This window comes from Ailuropoda melanoleuca, chromosome 15, assembly GCF_002007445.2.
Source record: "Ailuropoda melanoleuca isolate Jingjing chromosome 15, ASM200744v2, whole genome shotgun sequence".
Classification (NCBI taxonomy): domain Eukaryota; kingdom Metazoa; phylum Chordata; class Mammalia; order Carnivora; family Ursidae; genus Ailuropoda; species Ailuropoda melanoleuca.
The window spans coordinates 227,987-253,950 of NC_048232.1; the positions used below are offsets into that span (position 1 = coordinate 227,987).

The window sequence follows — 25,964 nt, forward strand, 5'->3', positions numbered from 1 at the left end:
TGCACGGCGCCAAAAGGTTCTTTTGTGTAACAGTAAGTTTTCTTTCTTTTCTTAAAAGGCTATTTTTTTAAAAGATTTTATTTATTTATTTGGGAGAGAGAGCACAAGCAGGGGAGGGGGAGGAATAGAGGGAGAAGCAGACTTCCTGCTAAGCAGGGAGCCTGACGCAGGATTCAATCGCAGGACCCCGGGATTAGGACCTGAGCGGAAGGCACACACTTCACTGACTGAGCCACCCAGGCGCCCCTAAAAATAAGTTTTCTGAGACACAAATATCATGTTCTGACATCACAGGGCCTGAGGAACGCCGCTCAGCTTCTGGCTTCAGGAAACAAAGTCATCTCCTGGTTCTGTTTTCCATGAGGAAATAGTCTGGTGGAGAGAGGAACCTCAGTATTTTCTTCTGAGAAGGGTCTCCAGGTCCCGTGGCACAGGCTGATAATCCGAGGATCTGGGAGGTCACAGCCTAGCCGTCTAAGACAAGTCCCAGCAGGGCCAACAAGGCACAGGTGAGACTCCGCTCCCCTGCCCACAGCTGTGCCAGCAGAAGTCCTTCTCGGGTGCACACACTGCACGGACCCTCACTGAACCACCCAGGCGGCCGCTAAAGGTTCTCCTCAGCAAAGGGGGCTGACCCGTGGTCAGCACAACCCATGACGAAACACCTCCCCTCCCGGGGACCATTACTGCAGTAACTTCCTACTCACACCATTAAAAAGGTTTCCACTGCAATTAAAACGAATGGCTTATACGTCTGTCAAATGTTCAAAGGATACTTAACCTCATTCTTTCAAAGCACCACGAAGTGTTAAGTGGTGGCCACGCTGGGTTTTTTGCATGTTTGCGTCGGTGGCATTGGAAATGGTGTGCCTGTGCTGTCAGATGGCAGGAAGGGCAGAGGCACGTGTTCCCTGTTCAAATGGTTTTCTGGCGACTGACTTCCAGGTGATCATTTTGATGCTACTGACTACAGACCTGAGAGGGCTTCAAGCCTTGAATTGAGGTCACCAGCCCTTTGCCTTTCAAATGGCCTCAACCCACTGAACTTAACACCCAGGAAACAGGAGCATCACATGTCCCCGAGTCAGCTTTCAGGTTAACTGCAGTAGAATTAACCTGGCACCAAAGACTCACCTAGAAGAACGTGGCTATCCGTTCAATCCCTAAACCCCTCCACATTCCTCAGTTGTGAAGATCACAGCACTCAGGTTTTGTGGAAGCACTTTGTGGGGTCTCTGCCGCACACCTGGAGCGCTGGCAGCAAACACCTGCAGGAATCGGGCCACTGGAAGAGGCTCCGTGGTCAGGGGTCGCAGGGTGTCCCTGACTTCCAGAGTCACCAGCTGCCCCGCCTGACACGGACGCGTGCCCGAGAGGTCAAGTATGCGACTCCCGGGTTTTGTAACCAGGAAACCAAAACAGCAACCGTCCCCCTTCATTTTCTAAGGGAACGCCACATTCTCTCCTTCCATTCCAAGGAGCAGACCCTGAGGCAGCCCCCATCCGCACGGGAAGGCAATTGACCCCGCTGAGTGTCAGAGCAGCCACAAAGACACCCAGAAAGTTCTCCGGAAACTCTGAGCCTGGGCACATGTAAACCATGACATTTTGGAGCTAGGAGCAGCATCCCACACAGTCTGTGCCTGACAATGTGCCGAATGAAGACTGGATCAATCCAGTGCAGAGTCCAAGGGCATAACACAGAACATGACCAGTGACTGGGGGCCCACACCTCATGGCTCTCGGCTCTCCCTCCTTGGATGACATCAGACCATCTGTCTTCAGGGACCACCCATGTCAACCCTACTAGAGTCTCCTCCCCTTGTCTCTTCCTGAAGTTTCTGTACCTTTGCTTTACTATGGAATGTCATTCACGCGGACGAAAAAACTCTGATATGTGGGATATGTCTAACATATGTTTCTTATACTTGACTATGCTGTAACAGCAAGATTTAGAATTACATCTGGCAAATCATAGGTGAACACGGGACTCCACAATGTCCAAACACCAAAACATAAGCCACAAGCAACACCCTATCATCTATCCAGATTTCTCATGTAATGACCCTGAGGAATGAGATATTCAAACACTTAGATACTGACAGATTACTAAACTCAATGTTCTTTTTTTTAAATTTAGGTATAATTGACATATAACATTCTATTAGTTTCAGATGTAAAACAATGATTCAATATTTGTATACACTGCAAAATTATCACTACAAAAGAAAAGAACTTTAAAGATTTACTCTCTTGACAACCTTCAAATGTGCAATACTATCACTGTATACAGTCGCCATATATATTACCGACTATTTAAACTGAAGTCTGTGCCTGTCCACCCCCTTCAGCCATTTCACACACCCCACAACCACCGCCACTGGCAACCACCAATCTGTTCTATCTATGAGCTTTGTTTTTTGTTTTTTAGATCCCATATTTAAGAGAAATCATATGGTGCTTGTCTTTCTCTGACTTATCTCAACTGGCATATCAAGGTCCCTCCACGTCATTGCAAATGGCAAGATTTCATTCTTTCTTATGGCTGAGTAATGTATGTGTATACCACCTTTTCTTCTCCATTCATCCACTGATGGACACTTAGGTTGTTTCCCTATCTTGACTATTGTAAATAATGCTGCAATGAACATAGGGGTAGTATATATCTTTTCGAATTAGTGTTTTCATTTTTGTTTAGAAAAATACCTACTGTAATTGCTGGATTGTACAGTAGCTCTATTCTTAATTTTTTGAGGAACCTTCATACTGTTTTCCACAGTGGCTGCACCAGTTTGCATTCCTACCAACAATGCACTTGGGTCCCCTTTTCTCTACATCCTTGCTAATACTTGCTATTTCTTGTCTTTTTAATATTAGCCATTTCAAAAGGTATGAAGTGATACCTCATTGTGTGTGTGTTTTTTAAAGATTTTACTTATTCATCTGACAGAGAGAGAGTGAGCACAAGCAGGGGAAGTGGCAGGCAGAGGGAGAGGGAGCAGCGGGCTCCCCGTGTGGAACTCAATCCCAGAACCCGGGGATCATGACCTGAGCCCAAGGCAGACGTTCAGCTGAGTGAGCCACTCAGGCACCCCTCATTGTGACTTCAATTTCCATTTCCACGATGATTAGTGATGCTGGGCATGTTTGGCCTATTGGCCGTCTACGTGTGTCCTTTGGAAAAATGTCTATTCAGATATTCTCCCTCTTTTTTAATTGGATTGTGTCTTTTGCTATTGAGTGGTATGAATTCTACATATATTTTGGATATTATCCCTTATCAGATACACAATTTGCAAGCATTTTCTCCCATTCCGTAGGAATGGCATCCTGCCTTTGCCTTGTGCTGATGGCTTCCTTTGCTGTGCAGAAGCTTTTTAGTTTGATGCTGTTCCACGTGTTTGTTTTTGCTTCTGTTGTCTTTGCCTTTGGTGTCAGATGTAAAAAATCATCACCAAGACTGATGTCAAGCAGCTTACTTGGAGCCTATGTTTTCTTCTAGGAGTTTATGGTTTCAGGTCTTACATTCAAGTCTTTAATTTTGAGGTAATTTTTGTGTACCGGGTAAGTGTAGTTTCATTCTTTTGCATGTGGCTGTCCAATTTCCCCAATGTCATTTATTAAAGAGACTGTCCTTTTCCCATTGTGTATTCTTGGATCTTTTGTCCTAAATTAATTGACAATATATGCGTGGGTTTATTTCTGGGCTATTACATTCTACTAACCTACATGTCTGTTTTTTGACAATACCGCACTGTTTTAACTACTACAGCTATGTAATGTAATTTAAAACTAGGGAGCCGGGTGTCGCCAGCTTTGTTCTTACTCAACAATGCTTTGCCTATTTGGGGTCTTCTGTGGTTCCATATAAATTTATGGAATGTTTGTTCTATTTCTGTGTACAGTGCCATTGGAATTTTAATATTCAGATTGCACTGAAACTGTAGATTGCTTTGGGTAATATGGACATTTTAACAATATTATTTCTCCCAATCCATAAGCATGGAATATCTTTCCATTTGTGTCTTCCTCAATTTCTTTCATCAATGTCTTATGATTTTCAGAGTATAGGTCTTTCTTCCTTTTGGTTAAATTTATTCCTAAGTATTTTACTCTTTTTGATGTAAGTATTAATGGGATTGTTTTCTTAATTTCTCTGGTTGTTCACTGTTAACATATAGAAATGAAATCAATTCTTATATGTTGATTTTCTGCCCTAAAACTTTACTCAATTCGCTGAATAATCTGAATATTTTTTTTGTAGAGTCTTCTAAAATCATGTCATCCTCAAATAGAGATCGTTTTACCTCTTCCTTAACAATTTGGATGCCACTTACATCTTTTTCTTCCTAACTACTCTGGCTAGGACTTCCAATACTATGTTGAATAGAAGTGGCAAGAAGAAAAATTTTCAGCTTTTCACAAATGAGTGAAAGGTTAGCTGTGGGCTTGTCATACATGGCCTTTATAATTTTGAAGCGTATTCCCTCTAGCTTCACTTTGCTGAGTTTTTCTTTTTAATCAAAAATGAATGTTGACAAATAGACATTTCTCTGAAGAAGACATCCAGATGGCCAACAGACACATGAAAAGATGCTCAACATCACTCATCATCAGGGAAATACAAATCAAAACCACAATGAGATATCGCTCACACCTGTCAGAATGGTTAAAATAAAAAACACAAGAAACAACAGATGTTGGCGAGGATGTGGAGAAAGGGGAAACCTTCTTGTACTGTGGGTAGGAATGCAAACTGGTACAGCCACTCTGGAAAACAGTATGGAGGTTCCTCAAAAAGTTAAAAATAGAGGGGCGCCTGGGTGGCACAGCGGTTAAGCGTCTGCCTTCGGCTCAAGGGCGTGATCCCGCCATTGTGGGGTCGAGCCCCACATCAGGCTCTTCTGTTATGAGCCTGCTTCTTCCTCTCCCACTCCCCCTGCTTGTGTTCCCTCTCTTGCTAGCTGTCTCTATCTCTGTCGAATAAATTAAAAAAAAAAGTTAAAAATAGAATTACGCTACCATCCACCAACTGCACTAGTAAATATTTACCCAAAGAATACAAAAATACTAATTCAAAGGGATACATGCACCCTGATGTCTAAAGCAGCATTATCCACAAAAGCCAAATTATGGAAACAGCCCAGATGTCCATCAACTGATGAATGGATAAAGAAGATGTGGTGTATATAATGGAATATTACCCAGCCATCAAAAAGAATGAAATCTTGCCACTTGCAACAACATGGATGGAGCTAGAGAGTATTACGCTGAGTGAAATAAGTCAGTCGGAGAAAGACAAAGACCACGTGACTCAATCATATGTGTAATTTAAGAAAAAAACAAATGAGCAAAGGTGGGAAAAAGAGGCAAACCAAGAAACAGGCTCTTAAGTATAGAGAACACACTGATGGTTGGGGAGGGGGGTGCTGGAGTATGGGTGAGACGTGAGACAGGTGATGGGGATGAAGAAGTTTGCTTGCTTTGATGAGCGCCAGGTGTTGTACGGGACTGTTGCATCACTGCACTGTACATCTGAAAATAATGTAACTCTGCATGTTAACCAGCTAGAATTTGAATAAAAACATAAAAAAATTTTTTTTGAATGTTGCCAGTGCTTCTCCTGTATCTATGATCATATGATTAGCCTTCATTTTGTTAAGGTGGTGTGTCCCATTGATTCGTGAATGTTGGCCCATCCATGCATCCCTGAAATAAATCCCACTAAATAATGGAATATGATCGTTTTAATGTATTATTGCATTCCGTTTGCTAATATTTTGTTGAGGATTTTTGCATGTATGTTCATCAGGGATATTGGCCTGTAATTTTGTTTACTTATGGCATCCTTATCTGGTATTGGTATCAGGGTAAAGGTGCCTTGTAAAATGAGTTTGGAAGCTTCCCTTCCTCTCAATGTTTTGGAAGAGTCTGAGAAGGATAGGTATTAAATCTGTTTGAATGTTTGGTGGAATTTACCAGTGAAGCCCTCCGGTCCTGGATTTCTGTTTGCTGGAGGTTGCTGATCAGAGCCACTCTTCTTACTACTAACTGGTATTCAGATATTCTAGTTCTTCATGACTCGGCCTTGGAGAGTGAAGGTATACAGGAACTGGGGTCCAATTTGTTGGCATACGGTTGTTCACAGGAGTCTCTCATAACCCTTTGTCTTTCTCTGGTGTCGGCTGTCACTTGTTTCATTTCTGATTATATTGGAGTCCTGTCCTCTTATTCCCTTGCTGAGTCCAGCTGAAAGGGTATCAACCTTGCTTATCTCTTGAAAGAACCAGCTTCTTAGTGCCATTGATTTTTCCCCCTATTCTCTTTCTAGTCTATTTCATTTATTCCCACGATGATCTTTGTTCCTTCCTTCTACTAACTCTGGGCTTCATTTGCTCTTTTTCTAGTTCCTTGAGGTTTACGTTTAGATTATTAGACATTTTTCTCATGGACTAAGGTAGACCTTCCTTCTTAGAACCACTTCTTCTGAATTTACAGATTTTGTATGTTCTTTTGTTTGTTTTCCCACCTTTTCCTTTGAGCTTCTCATTGACTCACTGGTTGTTCAGGGGCGTGTTGTCTAATCTCCACATATTTGTGAATTTCCCAGTTTTCTTCATGTAACTGATTTCTAGTTTCATACCACTGTGGGTCAGAAAAGATGCTTGATAGGATTTCACTCTTCTTAAATTTACTGAGACTTGCTTTGTGGCCTAACATGGGATCTATCCTGGAGAACATTCCAAATGCCCTTGAGAAGAATGTGTACCCTGTTGCTTATGGATGGAATGTTCTACATAAATTAAGTCCACTGGTGTAGTGGGATATCCAAGTCCCCTACTACTGCTGTGCCGCATTTCTCCCTTTAGGTCTGTTAATATTTGCTTTATATATTTAGGTGCTCCTATGCTGGGTACGTAAATGTTTACAAATGTTATGTCGTCTTCCTGGATTGATCCCTTTATCATTATGTAATCTCCCTTTTTGTCTCTTGTTAAGAGTCTTTGTTGTAAAGTCTATTTTGCCTGGTGTAACTACAGCTCTTCCTCTTTCTTCCCATTTGCACTTCCATGGAATATCTTTCTGCAACCCTTCACTTCAGTCTCTGTGTGTCCTTGCTTCTGAAGTGAGTCTCTTGAAGGCAGCATAAGGATTGCTCTTGCTTTTTTCCCATTGACTCACTCTTTGTGTTTTGATTAGAGAATTTAGTCCTTCTACATTTGAAGTAACTACTGATAAGTAGATTCCTATTGCCATTTTGTTAATTCTTTTCTGGCTTGTTTTCGGTAGGGCCTCTCTGTTCCTTTCTTCCTCTCTTTTTCCTTTGTGATTTGATGACTTTCTTTAGTGTTACACTTAGATTCCTTTCCCTTTATATTCTGCGTCTCTACTAGAAGTGTTTGCTTTTTGGTCACCATAAGGTTCACATATAACAGTCTATAGACACACACACACACACACACACTTACTTGTGTGTGTGTGTATATATCTTAGTCTATTTTAATTTGATAGCAACTTAAGTGTGAACATACTCTAAAACTGAGTTTACCTGCCCTCCTCATATTTAATGTTTTCATGTCACACTTACATCTTTTTGCTTTGTGTATCCCTTAACTAAGTATTGGAGTTTTCACGATTTTTACTACTTTTGTCTTTTAAACCTTCACTCTAAGTTTTAGTTTTATTAAGTAATTAATCCATTACCTTTACTCTACATTGACCTTTACCAGTGAGATTTATACTCTAATTTATTTTCTTTTTACTAATCAAAGCCCTCTCTTTTCAGCTTAAAGAAGTCCCTTAACATTTCTCATAGAGCCTGTTTGGCGGTGATGAAGTCCTTGAGGTTTTGCTTGTTGGAAAACTATCCGTCCTTTAATTCTGAATGACAAAATTGTCACCGTTGGGCAGAGCATCCTTGGTGGTAGGTTTTCTTTTCAGCACTTTGAATATATCCTGCTGCTCCCTTCTGGCCCACAAGGTTTCTGCTGAAAAATTTGCTGAGAGCCTTAGCGGTTTCCTTGTATGTAACAAGTTGTTTTTCTCCTGCTGCTTTTAAGAGTCTCTCATTAACGTTTGACATTTTAATTATAATGTGTCTTGCTGTGAACTCTTTGGATTCATCTTACTGTCAGCTCTCCAGGCTCCCTGGACCTGGATGTCTGTTTCTTTCCCTAGGTTAGGGATGTTTCTGCTATTAGTTCTGCAATTACATTTCCTGCCCCTCTCTCTTCCCCTCCTTCTGAGACTCCCTAATGTGAATGCTGTTCCACCTGATGTTGTCCTACAGGTCCCTGAAGTGATCTTAACTTAAAATGAATTGATTTTGTTTCTTTTTGCTGCTCTGTGTGAGGTCTACTGTCCTGTCGTCTTGACCACTGATGCTTTCTTCTGCTTCAGCGGGTGGGCCCTTCCCAGGGTGCTCTTCAGTTCGGTTATGTTATTCTCAAGCTCTGTGACTCCTGTCTGGTATTCCCTCTGTTTTCCATCTCCTTGTTGAAGTTCCCACTGTGTTCATCCAGTCTTCTCTAGAGTTCCGTGACTGTCTTTATGACCATTACTTTGAACTACTTATCAGGTAAATTACTTGTCTCCACTTCATTAAGGTTTTCTCGTTCTTTTTTCTGAAACAAATTCCTCTGTGTCTTCATTTTGTTTGACTCTTTACTAAGGGGAGCAGCCACCTCTCCCAGTCTCTCCGTGCGAGTGATGACTCTTCACATGCAGCCTTGTCCTTGGTTGTCTCTTGAACATTTCTGATTCTCTAAGCAGCCAGATTTATTCCTGATACGTTCCCATTGTTGAGGGTGTACCAAGACCCATCCACATTCCAAAGGGAGAAATCCACTGAGCACCCAGTTTCAGGCTGACCAGAAGTCAGGTTCTTAGGCAGCAGCTTTCAATGTACGTCAGTTAATATATACAGTCCTGTGGGATCACCATCATAACCCTGCTGGCCTCCAGACCCGGACGACTGGAGGGTCTCCCGGGCTACAGTTGCAAGCATCAGGGCTCCAGATGAGTGTGTAGCTTCTTTCCGGGAGACGCCCATGAGCTATAGCAAGGTCAAGGGAAGAGTACAAAGTTGTCCCCCATCTGTGTTTCTTGAGAGTCCCTCTGTAGTCTCCAAATGTGTGCCAAACCTGAAGCCCGTGCCTCATGCTGCAGCCCCAGGACAAGTAAATAGACCTTGATCACAGACACACTGGGCATGTGTTTCAGGGTGCTGTCCATGCAGTGCCCTGGGGTGGTCAACTGTCAAGAACTCTCTCCAAGTGATACAGTCCTGTGGGGCCCAGATATGCAAGCCCCCGGGCTACCAGAGCCAGGCATGCATGGGTGTTCCCCGTGTGGTCTGTGTGCACCTGCCAGCTCTAGCAAGGCACCAGGAGAGTGTGGGGCTGTGGCGTGCCCACTGGCTTCACTGATGCAGCAGGCATGCACGGGGGCCTGGGCACACCTGGTGGCTTTAGCAAAGCCACAGTACCAAGGTAGAAGCAAAGCGCAAAAAATGGTGCATATCTGTGCCTCTGTCCCCAGAGAGTCCCAACCCTGCCCCTCTGGCAGAGGCTCTAAGATTAGCAAATGACTCTTCTTCACACAGAGCGTAATCACTTTTCAAACTGCTCCTTTTGCACAGGGCCGTGGGACAAGTGAGTTGAGTGTGAGCTCTATGGGGATGCTGGATGCAAGCACCAGTGTTTTCAAAGGCAGGTGTCTGGGGGGCTCATCTCCCTGGTGCAGGCTCCAAGGATTGGAATGCCTGACTTTGGGCATGAACCCCTCAGTCCAGGAGAGTGCTCCAAATTTGTGAGATCCTTTCCATGTGTGGGTTGCAGTGCAGCGGTGGGGCGTTCGGTGAGACAGCATCTCTGCCTCTCCTACTGCCCTCACTTTACATGAAGGAGCTGATCAGCTCGTTTTCAGGTCTTTTTTTAGAAGAAGTTGTTCCAGATGTAGCTGTAGATGTGGGCTGACCACGGGAAGAGGTGAGCTCCGCATCTTCCTGCACCACCGCCTTGCACGGCCCCCGTCAGCGCTCTGTTACCATCCCCCAGCAGCTCCACCCCTGGGGAGCTGCCCGTGCTAAATCCTGCCACTGAGCTGTGCTTGTCAGGAACTGTTCCCTCTACTGACACAGCTGACAAAAACCTGCACAGAGCCTCAGAAACAACAAAAACATCTCTGTGTTTCTCGATCCACATCCTGTTGAGATGAAAAGCCATTTAAAAAATAGCCGCCTACGCATTCTGACCTCACAACAGAACATTCCACCGCGGCCGAGCCTGACACTCCCCAGTGGTGACAGGCTTGAACTAACCACACGCTCTTTACCTTTCTCGTGAGTGGGACTTCAATGGGCACAGGAACAACTTCGGCCAGTAGGCAGCCGTAGAAGGCCACCATGGACGCAGCAGGGTCATTGTTGGGGAACACCAGCGCCACCTGCATGGACACAGAGCGGAGGGATTAACCATCCAATTGATGCCACCGTCTTTCAAAATACCAAAGAGGGATGCAAATCACCACAGTCTGCAGGGCTCACGCTCTAAGTAAGAATAGAGTCTGGAGCAAAAATTAGGTGTGTACTGGATAATACCTTTCAGTAATTAACATGTACTTTTCCTTTAATGTATGTGGAGCCGCACATATTACTGACAGTCATCTAGAACACGCCCAGGGATACAGCCATCCCGACTGTTTGCACATCACCTGCCCCACTGTGCACCTTTGCTCACTGTGAGCCATCATGGGGCAACACCGCCTTCTTCTCACCATTCTTCTGGGCTCAGCAGGTGCTCCCTCGTGTGTCCACATGGCCTTCGCCAGTGTGCTTCCTCCCAAGGGCGGGCTGACAGTCCCAGGTAGACCCACACAGGACTCTGCTCTGGTCCCAGGCCAGTATTAGCTCCTCTGGGCCTTAGTTTTCCTACCTGTGTCCTAGTGTCGTGAGGAAGGTCACCTGAGAAGGTGGTAAGGGCTCAGCGTGAGGCCCGGCGCACGGCCGCAGACGTGAACGTTAACCCGCCTGGCCCTCACACAGGAGGCTTCCGTGAACACCCGCTCCCCTGTTCTACCCAGTGCCTTCCCTCGCGGCCTCAGGAGTGGAGGGCGCAATTCGCATGGAGTTATCCAAGTCGGGTCACTTTAAATCCCCATGGATAGTGTGATTTTTAAACTACGTTGCCGATAGCCCTGAGGCTGTCTTAATGATGAATGACTTTTCCACAGGATGGCTTGTGATGACTCTTCCTTACATCAAGCGCTTCGTTCCCCCTGCCTATTTACCTGTGTTTTCACACGTGCCCTAAAATCGCGATGAATTTTAAATATATCTGATAGCATTAACTCTCACACTTGACGCAAAGACTTGATATAATTTCTGTTTTGTTTTTATTGCCACAGTTAGTGTTTTATGCACATTTGTCAAAACTTTCCTTTACGTTGGCACCTACTAGCCCACAAATACATCATCCAACGTAAGTGTCTGGGAGCTCGATCTAGAGTCTGCCGTGGACCCAAACTTGCTTCTCTGTCGCTGCGGCTCCTCCAGGGGCAGCCTTTCCTGTTGTCTCGTTCAGGAAGCCTCCTTGGGCAAACCGTAGCCATCCTACGTCTGCACTCCCTGCTCTGCTCTGCGGAACCCTACCGCCATGCCAGCACGTCACTCCCGCACGCCGGTCCCGCGTCCGTGTTGCTCTCCTCCCTGCAGACAACTGTTTGCTGCGTGTTCATAAGCTCCTCACAGGCCCCATGATTTAAGGTGCACAGATCACTTCTGCATTACCTCATTCGGGAGTTTAACCAGTCTTTTCTCCAATAATATCCTACCTAGCAGTTATTAGTTTTGCCATGAACAGCTGGATAAGACGCTCTATCTCAATATTTAAATAAGCAAATCAGCACAAAGGGATTCAGACTGCAGCTGGGAACAGAATGGGCCACATCTTAAATTTGGCCATGTTGGAAATTTTGCCACACAGGAGAGCTGTTGGAAAAAAATTAAGTTTGGGATTAACTGAAGGTTTCCTTTCTCTATGGCATTCCTGCAGTTGATTAAAACTGGCAAAATGAGAGATCAAAGCCCTATAAGGCCAGTAACAGCCATTCCGCAGTACAGATGAACTGTGTTTGAGAAACCCTGAGAAGTGACTTATTCTGTCCCAGCCAGAGGGCAGGCAACCATTAGCAGGACCTTCCAGAAGGAATAAGAGGGTTTATTTGTACGTCTCTGAGGTTTATCTTAGCCGCAGCTGTTCTGCCTTCAACTGGTAGGCTGAGGTCACAGCACCCGCTTTTAGATCTGCAGCCGGCAAAGCAACAATATTCAAGTGAGAGTTCGCAAGGTTTCCCGAGAACCACGGCCACGGGCTCCTCTCCCTGAGACAGACCAAGAAGTCTGAGGGAGTCGTTCCAGCTGCAGTAAAAACACAGAAGACGCCAAGCTTCTGTCCAAAGCTGACGGCTGCACCTGTTCATAAGGAACCAGGTAAACACGGACTCGTCTTCCTGGAGCACCTGTCCAGGAGGGGTGTCCTCACCCGAAGCAGAGAACTGGGAGCAACACAGTGACACTGCCAGACCAGACCCGTCCTGTATGTGCGATCCGGGGCTGGAACCAGCCCAGCTCGGTCAGGCGAACACCGGCCTGACCTGGGATTTCAAACGCCACAGCCGTGTCGCTGTGGCTCGTGCTGACGGTGCTACATGACGTAACCCTTGCAGAGCTGTGCTAAGTAGGATGAAATGCCACATGCCACCGTAAAGTAAACAAAGGCAGAACATAAAACTGGACATTATTCTCTCTCTCAACAACATCAAAGTAATGGACAGAAGGGGTCAGACACGTGAAGACTCAGGATAAAACCGGAAAGTTTTTGTTGTTGTTTGGTGTTGCCATTTAAAGACGGGAAGCCCTCCTTCCATTTCCGAACCAGTCACACGCCCCGTCTCGCCGGTGGCTCCGCAGTGACCCCCCCACAGCCCACACACTCGGGGCCTGGTTCTGATAAAGCCACGCAGCTCCCCTCCCTCCCTGCTCCACGTGTTCCTCCGAGGATTCACCAGACCTGGTTACCCACGGGGCACGGCAGCAGCCAAGACGTGGAGGCGCACCCCCAGCGTCTGCGAGTCCCACCTCGTTAGAGCGATTCCTCCTGCTTCAGCCCGCCCGCGGCTCCCCAGCGCCAGGGGCGGCCGCACCCCCGCTTGTGCACGGCACGCCTTCCCGCCTCGGCTCCTTCCACGCCGGCCTGCAAGCTTGCTTCTCTCTGGGAAGACTTCTCAGGTGGCGGATGCTCCCCCCCAATGAGAAAGCTCGCTCTTTCCCCTTCCCAGACAGCGCATCTCTAACTGCTACGCCTCCTTGGGGCCTCTTTCACTCTCCCACTTATAGACACGCTAATTATCACTAACGTGCCTGTATACGCTTTCATACTGCAAGCATCTTCCTATCTTCCGACGTTCTCACCACACATCCCAAAACGCTATTCAGCTTAGGCACATAAATGCCTTTGACAGGCCCAAGGTAATTCCCCAAACTGCGTTAATAAGGTCACCCATGTGAAAAATGTCTGTAAATTTTTGTGTCAAAGACTGAATCTGCTCATTATTCTGGGGAGAATCGTGTTTTATTCAAAAGTCATTTTGAAAGAGGGTAAAGAATTCTGTTTATTGCAACAGGTTATGATCCATTGACGGCTATTGTCACATGTTTATTTAATTAAAGCACCGATATGCACGTGCCGGACGCTAACCACACGATGATGTTTAACAGAACTGAGAAGAGTAGCTCCCCTCACACAATTCACATCAGCCTTTGCCGAGAAACCTCCTGGCACAGTTTATTCTATCAAAACCGGGTCCTCCAATTCCTCCTAGCATCTTAGCTGAACAGACATGCTTTGCTGTGTCCTCGTTATTGTCAGGGAACTTCAACAGTCTGGAGCCACACAGAACTTTTAATGAGTCACTCGACCGAGAGCCTAAGACTGTCCAGCAAACTGGAGCTGAGGGGGACATCGTATTACAACGGACCGTCTCAGCTATTTCCAAACGCACGGCTCGGTGGCATTAAGGCCCTCCGTCCCGCCGTGCAGCCCCCACCATCCAGAACCAGCCCCAGGATCCTCGCCTTCCTCGACTGAAGCGCCAGTTCCCCAGCCCCGGCCCCGCCCCCCTCTCCTCTTCCCCCAACCCCTCCCTCCAGCCCCTCCCCCCAGCCCCCTTGCTTGTCTCCTAGAATTTCACTGGCCTAAGTACCTGCTATGTTGGCCCTGGCGGCTGCCTCGTTTCACGTAGCATAAAACCCCCCAGGCCCACCCGCGGTTTGGTGTGCGCCAGAATTTACTTCCTTTTTAGGGCTGCGTGATAGTCCTGCATGTGTACACGTTCCGTTTCCCCGCTTATCTGTCCACGGACACTTGAGTTGCTTCCCCCGTTTGGTTTTGTGAATAACGCTGAATACTGGTGCAGACGTATTTGTTCAAGCCCTGCTTTCACTTCTTCGGGAAGGGGAGGGGACCTGCTGGATCAAGTGGTAGTTCTGTGTGAGCCGCCCAGGGCACCCAGGCCGGTTTCCAGTGGCCGCACCGGGGACGTCCCCACCAGCAGCGCTGAGGTTCCGGTCTCCTCCTTCTTGCCACCGTGCCGGACGTGCTGCGTCACGGTAGTTTTACCAGACCCGTCCCCGAACGAGCAGGGGTGTGGCGCATCCTTCCAGGTGCTTGCTGGCCCCCTGCACAGCTTCTCTGGGGAAGTGTCTACTCAGGTCCTCTGCCCATTTCTTAACCTCCTTTTATTTTGGGGTGTTGCTGAACTGCAGTTTTGTTTACGTGTTCTGGATGCTAAGCTCTTCCCAGGTATAGGGTTTGTAGAAACGTTTTCTCCCATCCCGCATGCTGCCTCTCACCCTCGGTAACGTCCTGCCGCACAGAGGGGTTACTCTGATTTATGTTTTCATTTCTGTTGCCTGTGTTTTCAGTGTCGCCTAAGAAATCACGGCCACATTCTGTGTGATGAAGCTTTCCCCCATGTTTTATTCTAACAGCTTTATCGTTTTTGTTCTTAAGTCTTTGATCCATTGTGAGTTAATTTTTTACTCGATGGTATAAAGGTTTGACTTTCTCCTTCTGCTTGTGGGTGCCCAGTTTCCCAGCACCATTTGTTGAAGAAACTGTCCTTGCCCTTTCCACGTCCTAGCATTCTTAATGAAAACCATCCCCCCCACGCGAGGGGTTTCTCTCTGGGCTCTCTACTCCACCGTCTACACATCTGTCTCCACGTCAATAATGCACCGTGTTGAGGACCGTAGCTTTGTAGCAAGTTTTACGATCAGGAAGTGGCGAGACCTATCACTGACAGTTAAAAGCCAGAGGTCAAACCTGTTTAATAAAAAAATGTCAAGATTCGCAGCCCACCACACAAGGCTGTGGCAATCTTTTAAAAAATTCCTCATGCTGGGCCCATTTCTTTATAGTATCTTAAGTAAATTGCAGCTTGTGTTTGTTGGTTTGGTGCTTGGCAGTATTTTTACGAAATTGAATTAGAGTTCTTTGGGCCTAGGTAGGGTAAGTCAGTGTTGGGGCTGAAGGTACAAAGCAGCAAAGGGGGAAAAGGTGCAACATTCGAAAGCAAGAAAACCTGGTTCTAAGCCCAGCCCCACACCTAAATTGGGCTATAAAGCTGTTCAAGGTTATTAAGTGCTCTGGGTATAACACTGCAATAGAAATACTAACATCCACTCTCTGTAACTTATCAAGTAAGGATAAAAATTTGCTTATCAACAAAAGACAGTAGCCTCTGTCCAGAAATCTAACACCGGGAACGGAATTGGACCAGCAATGTGCTGCCGAGATGGTCAGGCTCACCGGCGAACACAAGCACAGTTTTACAATCGCTGTCCTGCCCGCGCAGGTAGAGGGCACAGCAACATCAGGACCGTGGCTGGAGGACAGGTATCGGGCTCTGACGGGCACGGACGTGAGTGCTGGCTGAGCCACTTCCTAGGTACATGCCTTCCCCGATGTGACACTCGACCTCGCCAGTCCGAGTGTCCTCACGGATAAAACAGGAGGACTCCAGCTTAGCTCATGGCATTGCTGGGAAGGTTAATGACATCTTGTGCAATTAATCCTAATTCTCAGTTAATGTAACAAAGCCTGATTTAGGACCATTAGCATTAGGAGACACGAACCCTGGGACTTCCGACAGCAGGTGTCTTTGCTGCTCAGGACCGATGATCTGCAGGTGTAGTAACTTAACAGCACTTACCCGGTCTCCAGGTCGTACCATCGGTTCTTGCTTTGTACCTAATTTATGCAGGATGTTGTAAGCAACCTTCATACTTCTTGTCCACAGTTTGCCTATTAATATAAATGATAAAGACACAAGTAAGCGGACACGTGCATTTTCAGTTACGCGTCAATGTGCACATTAAACCAGAGAGAGTACAAGTTTATTTTAAGCCTTCCAGTTATCCTGAGTCCCTGGAATCAGGAAGGAAAATGCGAGCCACAGCTCTGATTCATAAAGTCTGAGAAGCCTCAACACTGGAATAAGGTACTGATACAAATACTCCCTGCGTGCAAATAGCTCCAGCAAAGCCACAGAAAACTTACCATCATAGAAGCTGTAGGGGAAGGTTTCTAGGGAGTAAAGCAGGGCAGGGATCACAGCAAGAGTGCCTACTGCTGATTAGCATTATGCAAAATGACACATCTCCTCCGTTAGTAGGTCCTGGCTCACGTGACCGTAATGCACGCAAAGGACTTAGGACACACTTTGTACAGCCTGCCCTCTCCCTCCCCAAGTCCTGAGTTTCTCTGCATCCAACCTTCCTAGCCTCAGAGCGTCAGGATTTTTGGAGAGGAATGCTGGAACTTAAAGATGGTACTAAGTATACTGAGCTGAAGTTTTGAACTCCGGGGAAAAAAAGGACCACAAAGCAGGATTTTATAAAACCAGGATTTAAAAAAACCACAGAAGAAAGAATGGCCAGCTTTGAAGAATCTGCAACTTTCCCGTCCTGCCCCCATCCCAGTGCTGGATGCTCCCTCAGCGTGACCCAGGCGGGGACACAGCCTGAGACGGAATAAAATGACTCTGAAACCCAACATGAGCTCTTAGACACACAAAGGCCCTTCACGATGTCAGCTTCCACGCGCGTTAGGAAGCCGGCAAGGCTTTAGACATTTTGTTAATGTGATCGTAACGACAGGAGCAACTTTAACTTTCCCATGAATCACTGTTTTAATCTTTTCCCTATTTTAAATGTAAAAGCTAAATTTGGAAGTTTTTTTTTTTTTTAAAGATTTTATTTATTTATTCGATAGAGACAGAGACAGCCAGCGAGAGAGGGAACACAAGCAGGGGGAGTGGGAGAGGAAGAAGCAGGCTCATAGCAGAGGAGCCTGATGTGGGGCTCGATCCCATAACGCCGGGATCACGCCCTGAGCCGAAGGCAGACGCTTAACCGCTGTGCCACCCAGGCGCCCCTGGAAGTTTTTTGTTTATAACATTTGTTTTGAATGAAAAAAAAGCTGAATTTGTTTTATTTCACATTGGATTTTGCAGCAATCAAATTAGGGTTATTACTGTTTATCTACCACAAGATTTATCAACTTGTCTCCCCCTTGGTGATTCGGGGACAAACAGAATGTTTTATCTTGATTTCTCTAAGTCCTAGATTTCTAGTTTACAGAATGTGCTCAACACACGTTTCTTGGTTTCATTAATGTCCTATGCCTCCACCCTCTTCTCTAGCCCCTCCTCAGCAGTGCAGCCCTCAGGACTGGCTGCCTTACAAGCGCTTGGTATTTTGTTGGGAGATCATATATTTTCCACAAAACAGTCACTAGGTAGGGGAGCTGGGGTGGCTCAGTTAGTTAAGCGTCCAACTCTTGATTTCAGCTCAGGTCATGGTCTCATGGGTCATGGGATCAAGCCGAGGGTTGGGTGCCACGCTCAGAGGGAAGTCTGCTTGGGATTCTCTCTCTCTCTCCCTCTGCCCCTCCCCTGACTCACGCTCATGCGTGTGCACACACTCTCTCTCTCTAAAATAAATAAACCTTTTTAAAAAACAGTCACTAGCTATTAGAAATCACTTAGTGATTTTTTCTTCTAAAGAAAACACAAATATTTTGTGCCTTAGGGACAATATTAAGGAATGATAGTTGAATAAACAATTACAATCAATTTGTTGTAATTGAAAAACTCAATGTGCTGTGTATGAACAAATCAGTTACACTCAAACGATTAGCACCATTATGTTTCGTTAAAGTTCCAACTTCATTCTCAGTTTGGAATATTAACTTTGATGTCATCATACATTCATAAAAAAGCCAGTTTACAACCAAGAGCTTGACATGCGCAACACACTTTTGGCAACGTACTAGAAACATACTTGATGTTTTTCAAGGAGAAAAATAAAAAGTTGCTGATTTGAGTGAAAGGAGATACAACGGTTCTTCGCTGATTTATAAAGGAGGAAGAAAAAAATTCCCACCCAGAAGAGTTCCTGGGAAAGTGATCATTCAGAGTGGAAGGACAGATAAAACGTTTTCATACGAGCAAACACTAACAGACTTTATCACCACTAAATCGCACTTATGAGAAATGTTAAAGGGACTTCTTCAAGCTGAAAAGAAAGGGCGATAATTAGTAACAAGAAAAACATGAACGTATAAATCCCACTAGCGAAGGTCAATATATAGAAAGGAAGTGGACTCTATAAAGCTGGTGTAAAGGTTAAAGGACAAAAGTAGTAAATAGGGACACACAAGATAAAAAGATGTAAAATGTGACATCAGGAACATAAATGTGGGCGGGGGAAGTAAAAATGGACAGGTTTAGAATGTGCTTGAACATAAGTTGTTATGAACTTAAAACAGACTTATAAAAATAAGTTGTTATATGTAAGTGTCATGGTAACCACCAAGGAAACACTTCTGGCAGATCCACAAAATATAAAGAAACCTAAATGTAACGCTAAAGAAAATCAAGTCACAAAGGAAAAGAAGAAAAAAGGAACAGAGTGGCCCTACAAAAACAATCAGAAAACAATTACCAAAATGGCAGTAAGTACCTACTTACCAGCAATTACTTCAAATGTGGAAGGACTAAATTCTCTAAACAAAAGACACAGAGTGGGTCAAAGGGAAGAAAACAAGAACAATCGATATGCTGCCTACAAGAGACTCACTTCAGACGTAAGGACACACAAAGATGAAAGTGAAGGGATGCAGAAAGATATTCCATGCAAATGGTAAAAAAAAAAAAAAAAGCTGGGGTAGCGATACTTGTATCAGACAAAACACAATTTACAACAAAGAGTGTAATAAAAGACAAAGAGGGGAATTACATAATGATAAAGGGATCAATCCACGAAGATGACATGACATTTCTAAATATTTATGTACCCAACATAGAAGCACCTAAATATATAAATCAAATATTAATAGCCCTAAAGGGAGAAATTAACAGCAATACAATAATAGTAGGGAACTTTAAAACCCCACTTACATCAATGGATAAATCATCCAGACAGAAAATCCGTGAGGAAACAGTAGCCTTGAACAACACATTAGACCAGATGGACTGAATTTACGTCGAACACGCCACCCATAAGCAACAGAATGCACGTCACTCTCAACTGCACGGGAAACATTCTCCAGATCATACACTAGGTCAAAACACAAGTCTCAATAAATTCAAGAAGACTGAAATCATGTTAAGCATTGTTTCTGACCTATAGTGGTAATAGACTGGGGATCAATTACAAGAAGAAAACTGGAAAGTTCACAAACACGTGCAGACTACACAACGTGCTCCTGAACCACCAGGGTGTCAACAAAGAAACTGAAGAAGAAATTAAAATACTTTAGACAGATGAGAATGGAACTACAACACGCCAAAACTTACGATTAGTAGCAGAAATAGATGTAGGACAGAAGTACTTGGCAACCCAGACCTGCCCCAAGAAACAAGAAACACCTCCAATAAACAACCTGACCTTATGACTTAAGGAACCAGGGGAAAACTAACGAAACCCAAGTTAGCAGAAAGAAGGAAATAACAAAGATCAGAGCAGAGCTAAATAAAATAGAGACTAAAAAGACAAAAGAAAAGATCAACAAAACCAAGAGCTGGTTCTTTGAAAACCAAACCAAACCAAACCGACAACCTTTAGTTAGACTCACCAAGAAAAAAGGAGAGTGGACTCAAAATCAGAAATGAAAGAGAAGTTACAACTGACACCACAGAAATACAAAGGATCACAAGAGACTACCATGAACAGTTACATGCCAACACACTGGCCAAGCTGGAAGAAATGAATAAATCCAGAAAGCTATAATCTTCCAACAATGAACCATGAGGAAGCATAAAATCTGAACAGAATGATTAAGAGTAAGGAGATTTAATCAGTAATTAAAAACCTCCCTACAAACAGAAATCCACAAACAGAAGGCTTTCCTGGTGAATTCTACCAAATAGTCAAAGATTTAATACCTATCCTTCTCAAATTCTTCCTAAAAAAAAAAAAAAATGAGAGAAGGGAATGATTTCAAACTCATTTTATGAAGCCAGTGTTACCCTGATACCAAAACCAGAAAAAGACACCATAAAAACAAACAAAAACAAAACAAAACCCAAAAGCCCCCCAAAACAACCAGAAGACCCCAGGCCCATATTCTTGATAAATATAGATGCAAAATTCTTCAATGAAATACTAGCAAACCGAATTCAACAATACATTAAAAGGATCACATACCATGATCAAGTGGCATTTATTCCAGGGACACATGGATGGTCCAACATTGACAAATCAATCAACATGATACATCAGGTTAACAAAATGAATAAAAATCCTATGTCCATATATGCAGAAAAAGCATTTAACAAAATTCAACACCTTCTTTTGATGAGAAACTCTCAACAAAGCGAATATAGAGGGAACATACCTCAGTATAATAAAGGCCTTAATTTTATATATAGAAAACCCTAAAGATGCCCCCAAAACAAAAAACAAAAAACAACAAAAAAGCCCCAACAACCCCCCACAACCAAACTGTTAGAACTAATCAATGAATTGAGTAAAGCTGCAGAGTGCAAAATCAATATACAAAAACTGACTGCATTTCTATATGCTAACAATAAACTGTCAGAGAAATTAAGAAAACATTTATAGTTACATCAAAAAGAATAAAATAACTAGGAATAATTTTAACCAGGGAGGTGAAAGATGTATACACTGTAAATGATATGACATTGATGAAAGAAGTGAGGCAGACAGGAATAAATGTGAAGACATTCCATGCTCATGGACTGGAAGAAGTAATATTTTTAAATGTCCTTATTACCCAAAGTAATTTACAGATTCAATGCCATCGCTACCAAAATTCCTACAGCATTTTTCACAGAACTAGAACAAGGAACCCTAACATTTGTACAGAACCACAAAGACCCCAAAAAGCCAAAGTAATCTTGAGTAAGAGGAGAAAGCTAGGGGCACCCGGCTCCCTGATTTTAAACTATATTACAAAGCTAAGGTAATTAAAACAGTGTGGCACTGGCAGTAAACAGATCAGTGGAACAAGGAGCCCAGAAATAAACCCATTCTTATATGGTCAACTAAGGAGGCAAGAATACACAATGGGGGAAAGGCAGTCTCTTCAATAAAAATAAATGGCAGTGGGAAACTGGACAGCCACATGTATCAGGATGAAACTAAACCACTATCTTACACCATAAAAAGTAACTTAAAATGAATGACAAACTTGAACATAAGACTTGAAACCATAAATCTCCCAGAAGAAAACACAGATGCTAACCTCCTCGGTATCAGTCTTAGTGATGATTTTTTTGGATATGACACCAAAAGCAAAAATAAGCAAGTGGAACCACATTAAATTAAAAAGCTTTTGCACAGCAAAGGAAACCATCAACACAATGAAAAAACAAATTACAGATATTGCAAATCATTTATCCAATAAGGGGTTAATATCTAAAATATATAAAGAACTCCTACAACTTAATAGCAAAAAACGAATCTGATTTAAAAATGGGCAGAGGAACTGAATATTTTTCCAAAGAAGGCATCCAGATGGCCAACAGCACATGAAAAGATGCTCGACATCACTCATCATCAGGGAGATTAAATCAAAATCACTGAGATATCACCTCACACCTGCCAGAATGGGTAGTATGCAAAAAACAAGACATAACAAATGCAGGTGAAGATGTGGAGAAAGGGAAACCCTTGTGCACTGCTGGTGGGAATGCAAACTGGTGCAGCCACTCTGGAAAATAGTATGGAGGTTACTCAAGAAGTTAAAAATACTGCTGCCCTACGACCCAGCAATCCCACTTCTGGGTATTTATCCAAAGTAAATAAAAACACTAACTTGAAAAGATCTCCGAACCCCATGTTCACTGCAGCATTATTTATAATAGCGAAGATATGGAAGCTACCTAAGGGTCCATCAATGGATGGGTGGATAAAGGGCATGTGGTATATACAGACAATGGAATATTACTCAGCCATAATAAGGAATTAAATCTTGCCATGTGTGAGACCATGGATGGACTTGGAGGCATTATGCTAAGTGAAAGAGGTAAGACAGAGAAAAACAAATACCTTATGATCTCACTTATTTGTAGACCCTAGAAACCAAGCTCATAGATACACAGAGAACAGACTGGTGCTTCCAGAGGTGGGGGAGGGAGGGAGAAATGGGTGAAGGGGGCCAAAGGTACAAACCTCCAGTTATAAGTCATGAGATGTATGTATCAGATGGTGACTGTGGTTAACACCAGTTAACAATAATACTGTATTCTATATTTGAAAGGTGGGGATTGAACATGAAGTTCCAACAGATTTTGGCAAGTTAAACTGGTATTTGAACTGGGAAAATAGATATTGAGACTCTAAGATAGCCATGTGTATATAGGAAAAGAAGAGAGATGTGGACATGACATCCACAACGTCTTATTACATATTTAATTTCCAACTGGATTTCTGTGAGGAGCATGCACCTGTAAGAAGAGTGTAGCTCTGAGGACTGTGGCAGGCGGGTGAGGAAGGGCTGTCAGAGCTCACACGCTGCCCAGCAGCTAGGACGCCTATGCACTGCGGAGACAGCCCGAGAAACACCTCGCCAACAATGCAAAACACAAAAGATAGAGAAAGGCTCCCCAGTGCGGTTCGAGCTCGAGCGTCTAAATGTTTCAAAATATCTGGAGCAAAAGCCAAGTCATAGATGACAGAAGGAAGGAAGAAGGAAGAAGAGGGAGGGAGGGAGTCTGCCTAGTAGTAAAGCACACTGCAGCAACGCAGAATGAATGTGCAGGTGTCTCACTGAGAACGGACGAGCGGAGAATCACGATAGAAGGAAAGGAGTTCCTTAGCATGATTTCTTCTTATTGATGGAAGATGATGAAATACCCTGGTTCTCCCGCGTGCATGCTATTTATATGGGTAAATGGAGAACAGAAGGCTGTTTCTACCGGGTTGTTTACAACCTCAACCCACCATGTGTATTTCCTGTCAAAGATCCCAAGTTGCTCAGCTGGGAGTTCTGCTACCCGGGGCTTCGCAGGAAGCTAAACTTGAGAGCTGAAGGGGAACTATGATACTGAAAATCGTCTGGAGCTACGTGCTATTAGAACTGTGTTATTCAATGAACTTTTCTCTGCGTCTTTGCAGCCACACCCAGTGATTATAGGTTCACGTATTTTAGTGTTTCTATATATAAAGCACTTTTCCACGTTTTTTCTTGTATTAGCCAACACTTTCCTTTTACATCCGATAAACTATTATCTTGCCTTTGGAAATGCATTGCTTTCTTACATTCCTTTAACAAGCGAAAACTAAGATTGACCCATAGCATATGCCTAGTATAGAGGAATAAAATGCAACAAAATACAGATGATTTAAATGCAGGAGTTGTGATGCCTGGGTGTAGACACACACGTCCCAAATTTTCACAGACAACTTTCGGTCTGCATCCTACACCTCGGTTAATCATAACCTCACAGGAAGGGAAAGTCGCGCTCCTCTGCTCACACTCCCTCAGTTGAGGGCTGTCCCTCTGAGTAGACCCTCAGCCCGGAGAATCGTGTCTCAGCTTCGATGTCCTGCCTTGGCACTGAGCTGCTGCGTACTCAGGGCCCCACACGCCCCACTGAACGCTTGCTGGCTGACAGGTGAGTGCTTTGTGGGTCCGAGAAGCCCCCGTAGGTGGCGGGGGGCCCTGGACGACTCAGCTAAGGAGAAGCCATTCCAACCACACACCAGCTCCCAGGCTGCACCTGGCAAGAGAGGAGGGTCACGAAGGAAAGTCGCCATCTGTTTGACTGAATAAAACCTATCTCCAAAGAGTATAATGAAAAAACCAAGCTTATACCTCATCCTGGGTGAAATGCTCATTATGCACTTAGAATTATCCAAAAATGGGGCACCTGGGGGGCTCAGTCGGTGAAGCACCTGCCTTCAGCTCAGGTCATGATCTCGGGGTCCTGGGATGGAGCCGGTGTCAGGCCCCCTGCTCAGTGGAGAGCCTGCTTCTCCCTCTCCTTCTCCCCCTGTTTGTGCTCACTCTCTCTCAAATGAATAAATAAAATCTTAAAAAACAAAAACAAAACAAAAAAAAAGAACTACCCAAATGTGCCCTAAAATGACGAGCTGTGAGACACACAACCCATCTCTGTTGGGGAGGCGCATGGGTAATGGCGGAGTCCGGGCTGGCACCTCCCAGGGCCCCGCACCCCAAAAGGCTGGACTCTGCACCATTTAACACAACATCAGCTCCTTCACCGGGACTGCCAATGCAGCAATTGGCATTGTTCCTACTGCCAGCACGAGCGCACTACGGTCCAAACACAGAACTGAAAGTTAGACAAGGTCATCTCACCTCACACCTGCAGACCCAACACGAGCCGGTTTGGTCTTCGAGTTAGTCAGCCGGTTTCTTTGCAAAACAACCTGACCACGTGTTTTCTCCACGGCTCCTTACCCAGGAGCACGAGAAGAAATCTCTCTGGTACAGTCAATGGTTCCCAAAAGTTTACAGATTCTAGGATGAGTGGAATCTGAATGAGGAACTAGAGAAGAGCCTGTTTCTCTTGCTTTTTTGCATAATCACTTTGGAAAGAGATGGTCTTTTCTGAGGGATCCACGGCAAAGAGTTTAGACATGAATTCTTCAACTACCCATCGCTCCTGAAGGCACCACTTTCGAGAATATCAGACACATTCCAAAACGTAAAATCCAACATCTCGTTAGGGTTATGACCCACTGATTTCTTGTACCCATCTCTGGATTTTACTCAGGAAACATTTAGCAAGTAATAACTTCATACTCAAGCTAAATACTTTTCCTAAAACATTTCCTTTCAGGGTCCCATTTGTTTCTGTACCGGACATGGAAGGTGGTGCGAGTCAGCCCGCCTGAAAGTGGCCGCTGGGTGCGGGGAAGGTGAAGGAGGCGCAGAGAATTACCATAAGTGAGGATGTACAGGGGCTTCCCGTTCGTGTCCATCGTGGTCAAGCACGGGGCCTTCGGGGAGATGGTCCCCCATCGCTGTAGCGCGGCTTCCAACGACGGGGGCCAGTTGGTGACCACTCCCAGCTGCTCCCCGCGCATGGCCAACATCTGCGCTCCCTCTGGCTTGGGTTGGTTCGGATCTGGTTGTTGAACTAAATACATACGAACGGAAAGAGTTTTCAGGAAAAATACTCCCTATTAGCGCAATCACCTTTTTTATTCTTTTTAAAGAGAGTAGGACACTTATACAAGTTTACTAGTGGACAGAAAGCATGCATGCACGCTTTTCTAGAATCAGAGCCAGGACCCAAATACTGGCCTCAGGGACAGAAAGTAAGCACTAATTCTACACTTTCCGAGACGATGTTGGGGTGGTGAACAGAGGGAGACCTGAATGCGTTTGTAAACGGATGCAGGCAAT

At 44.6% G+C, this 25,964-nt stretch overlaps 1 protein-coding gene across 1 annotated transcript in view; it reads right to left on the reverse strand.

Annotated features, from left to right (window-relative positions):
- DIP2C (disco interacting protein 2 homolog C) overlaps positions 1 to 25,964 on the reverse strand; it is a 351,333-nt gene that overhangs the window by 112,566 nt on the left and 212,803 nt on the right. The window contains exons 7-9 of the mRNA XM_034644335.1: positions 25,498 to 25,695; positions 16,273 to 16,364; positions 10,336 to 10,446 (exon numbers count right to left, since the gene is read on the reverse strand). Of these exons, the coding sequence (XP_034500226.1) occupies positions 10,336 to 10,446; positions 16,273 to 16,364; positions 25,498 to 25,695 (401 nt within the window). The remainder of the gene's footprint in view (positions 1 to 10,335; positions 10,447 to 16,272; positions 16,365 to 25,497; positions 25,696 to 25,964) is intronic.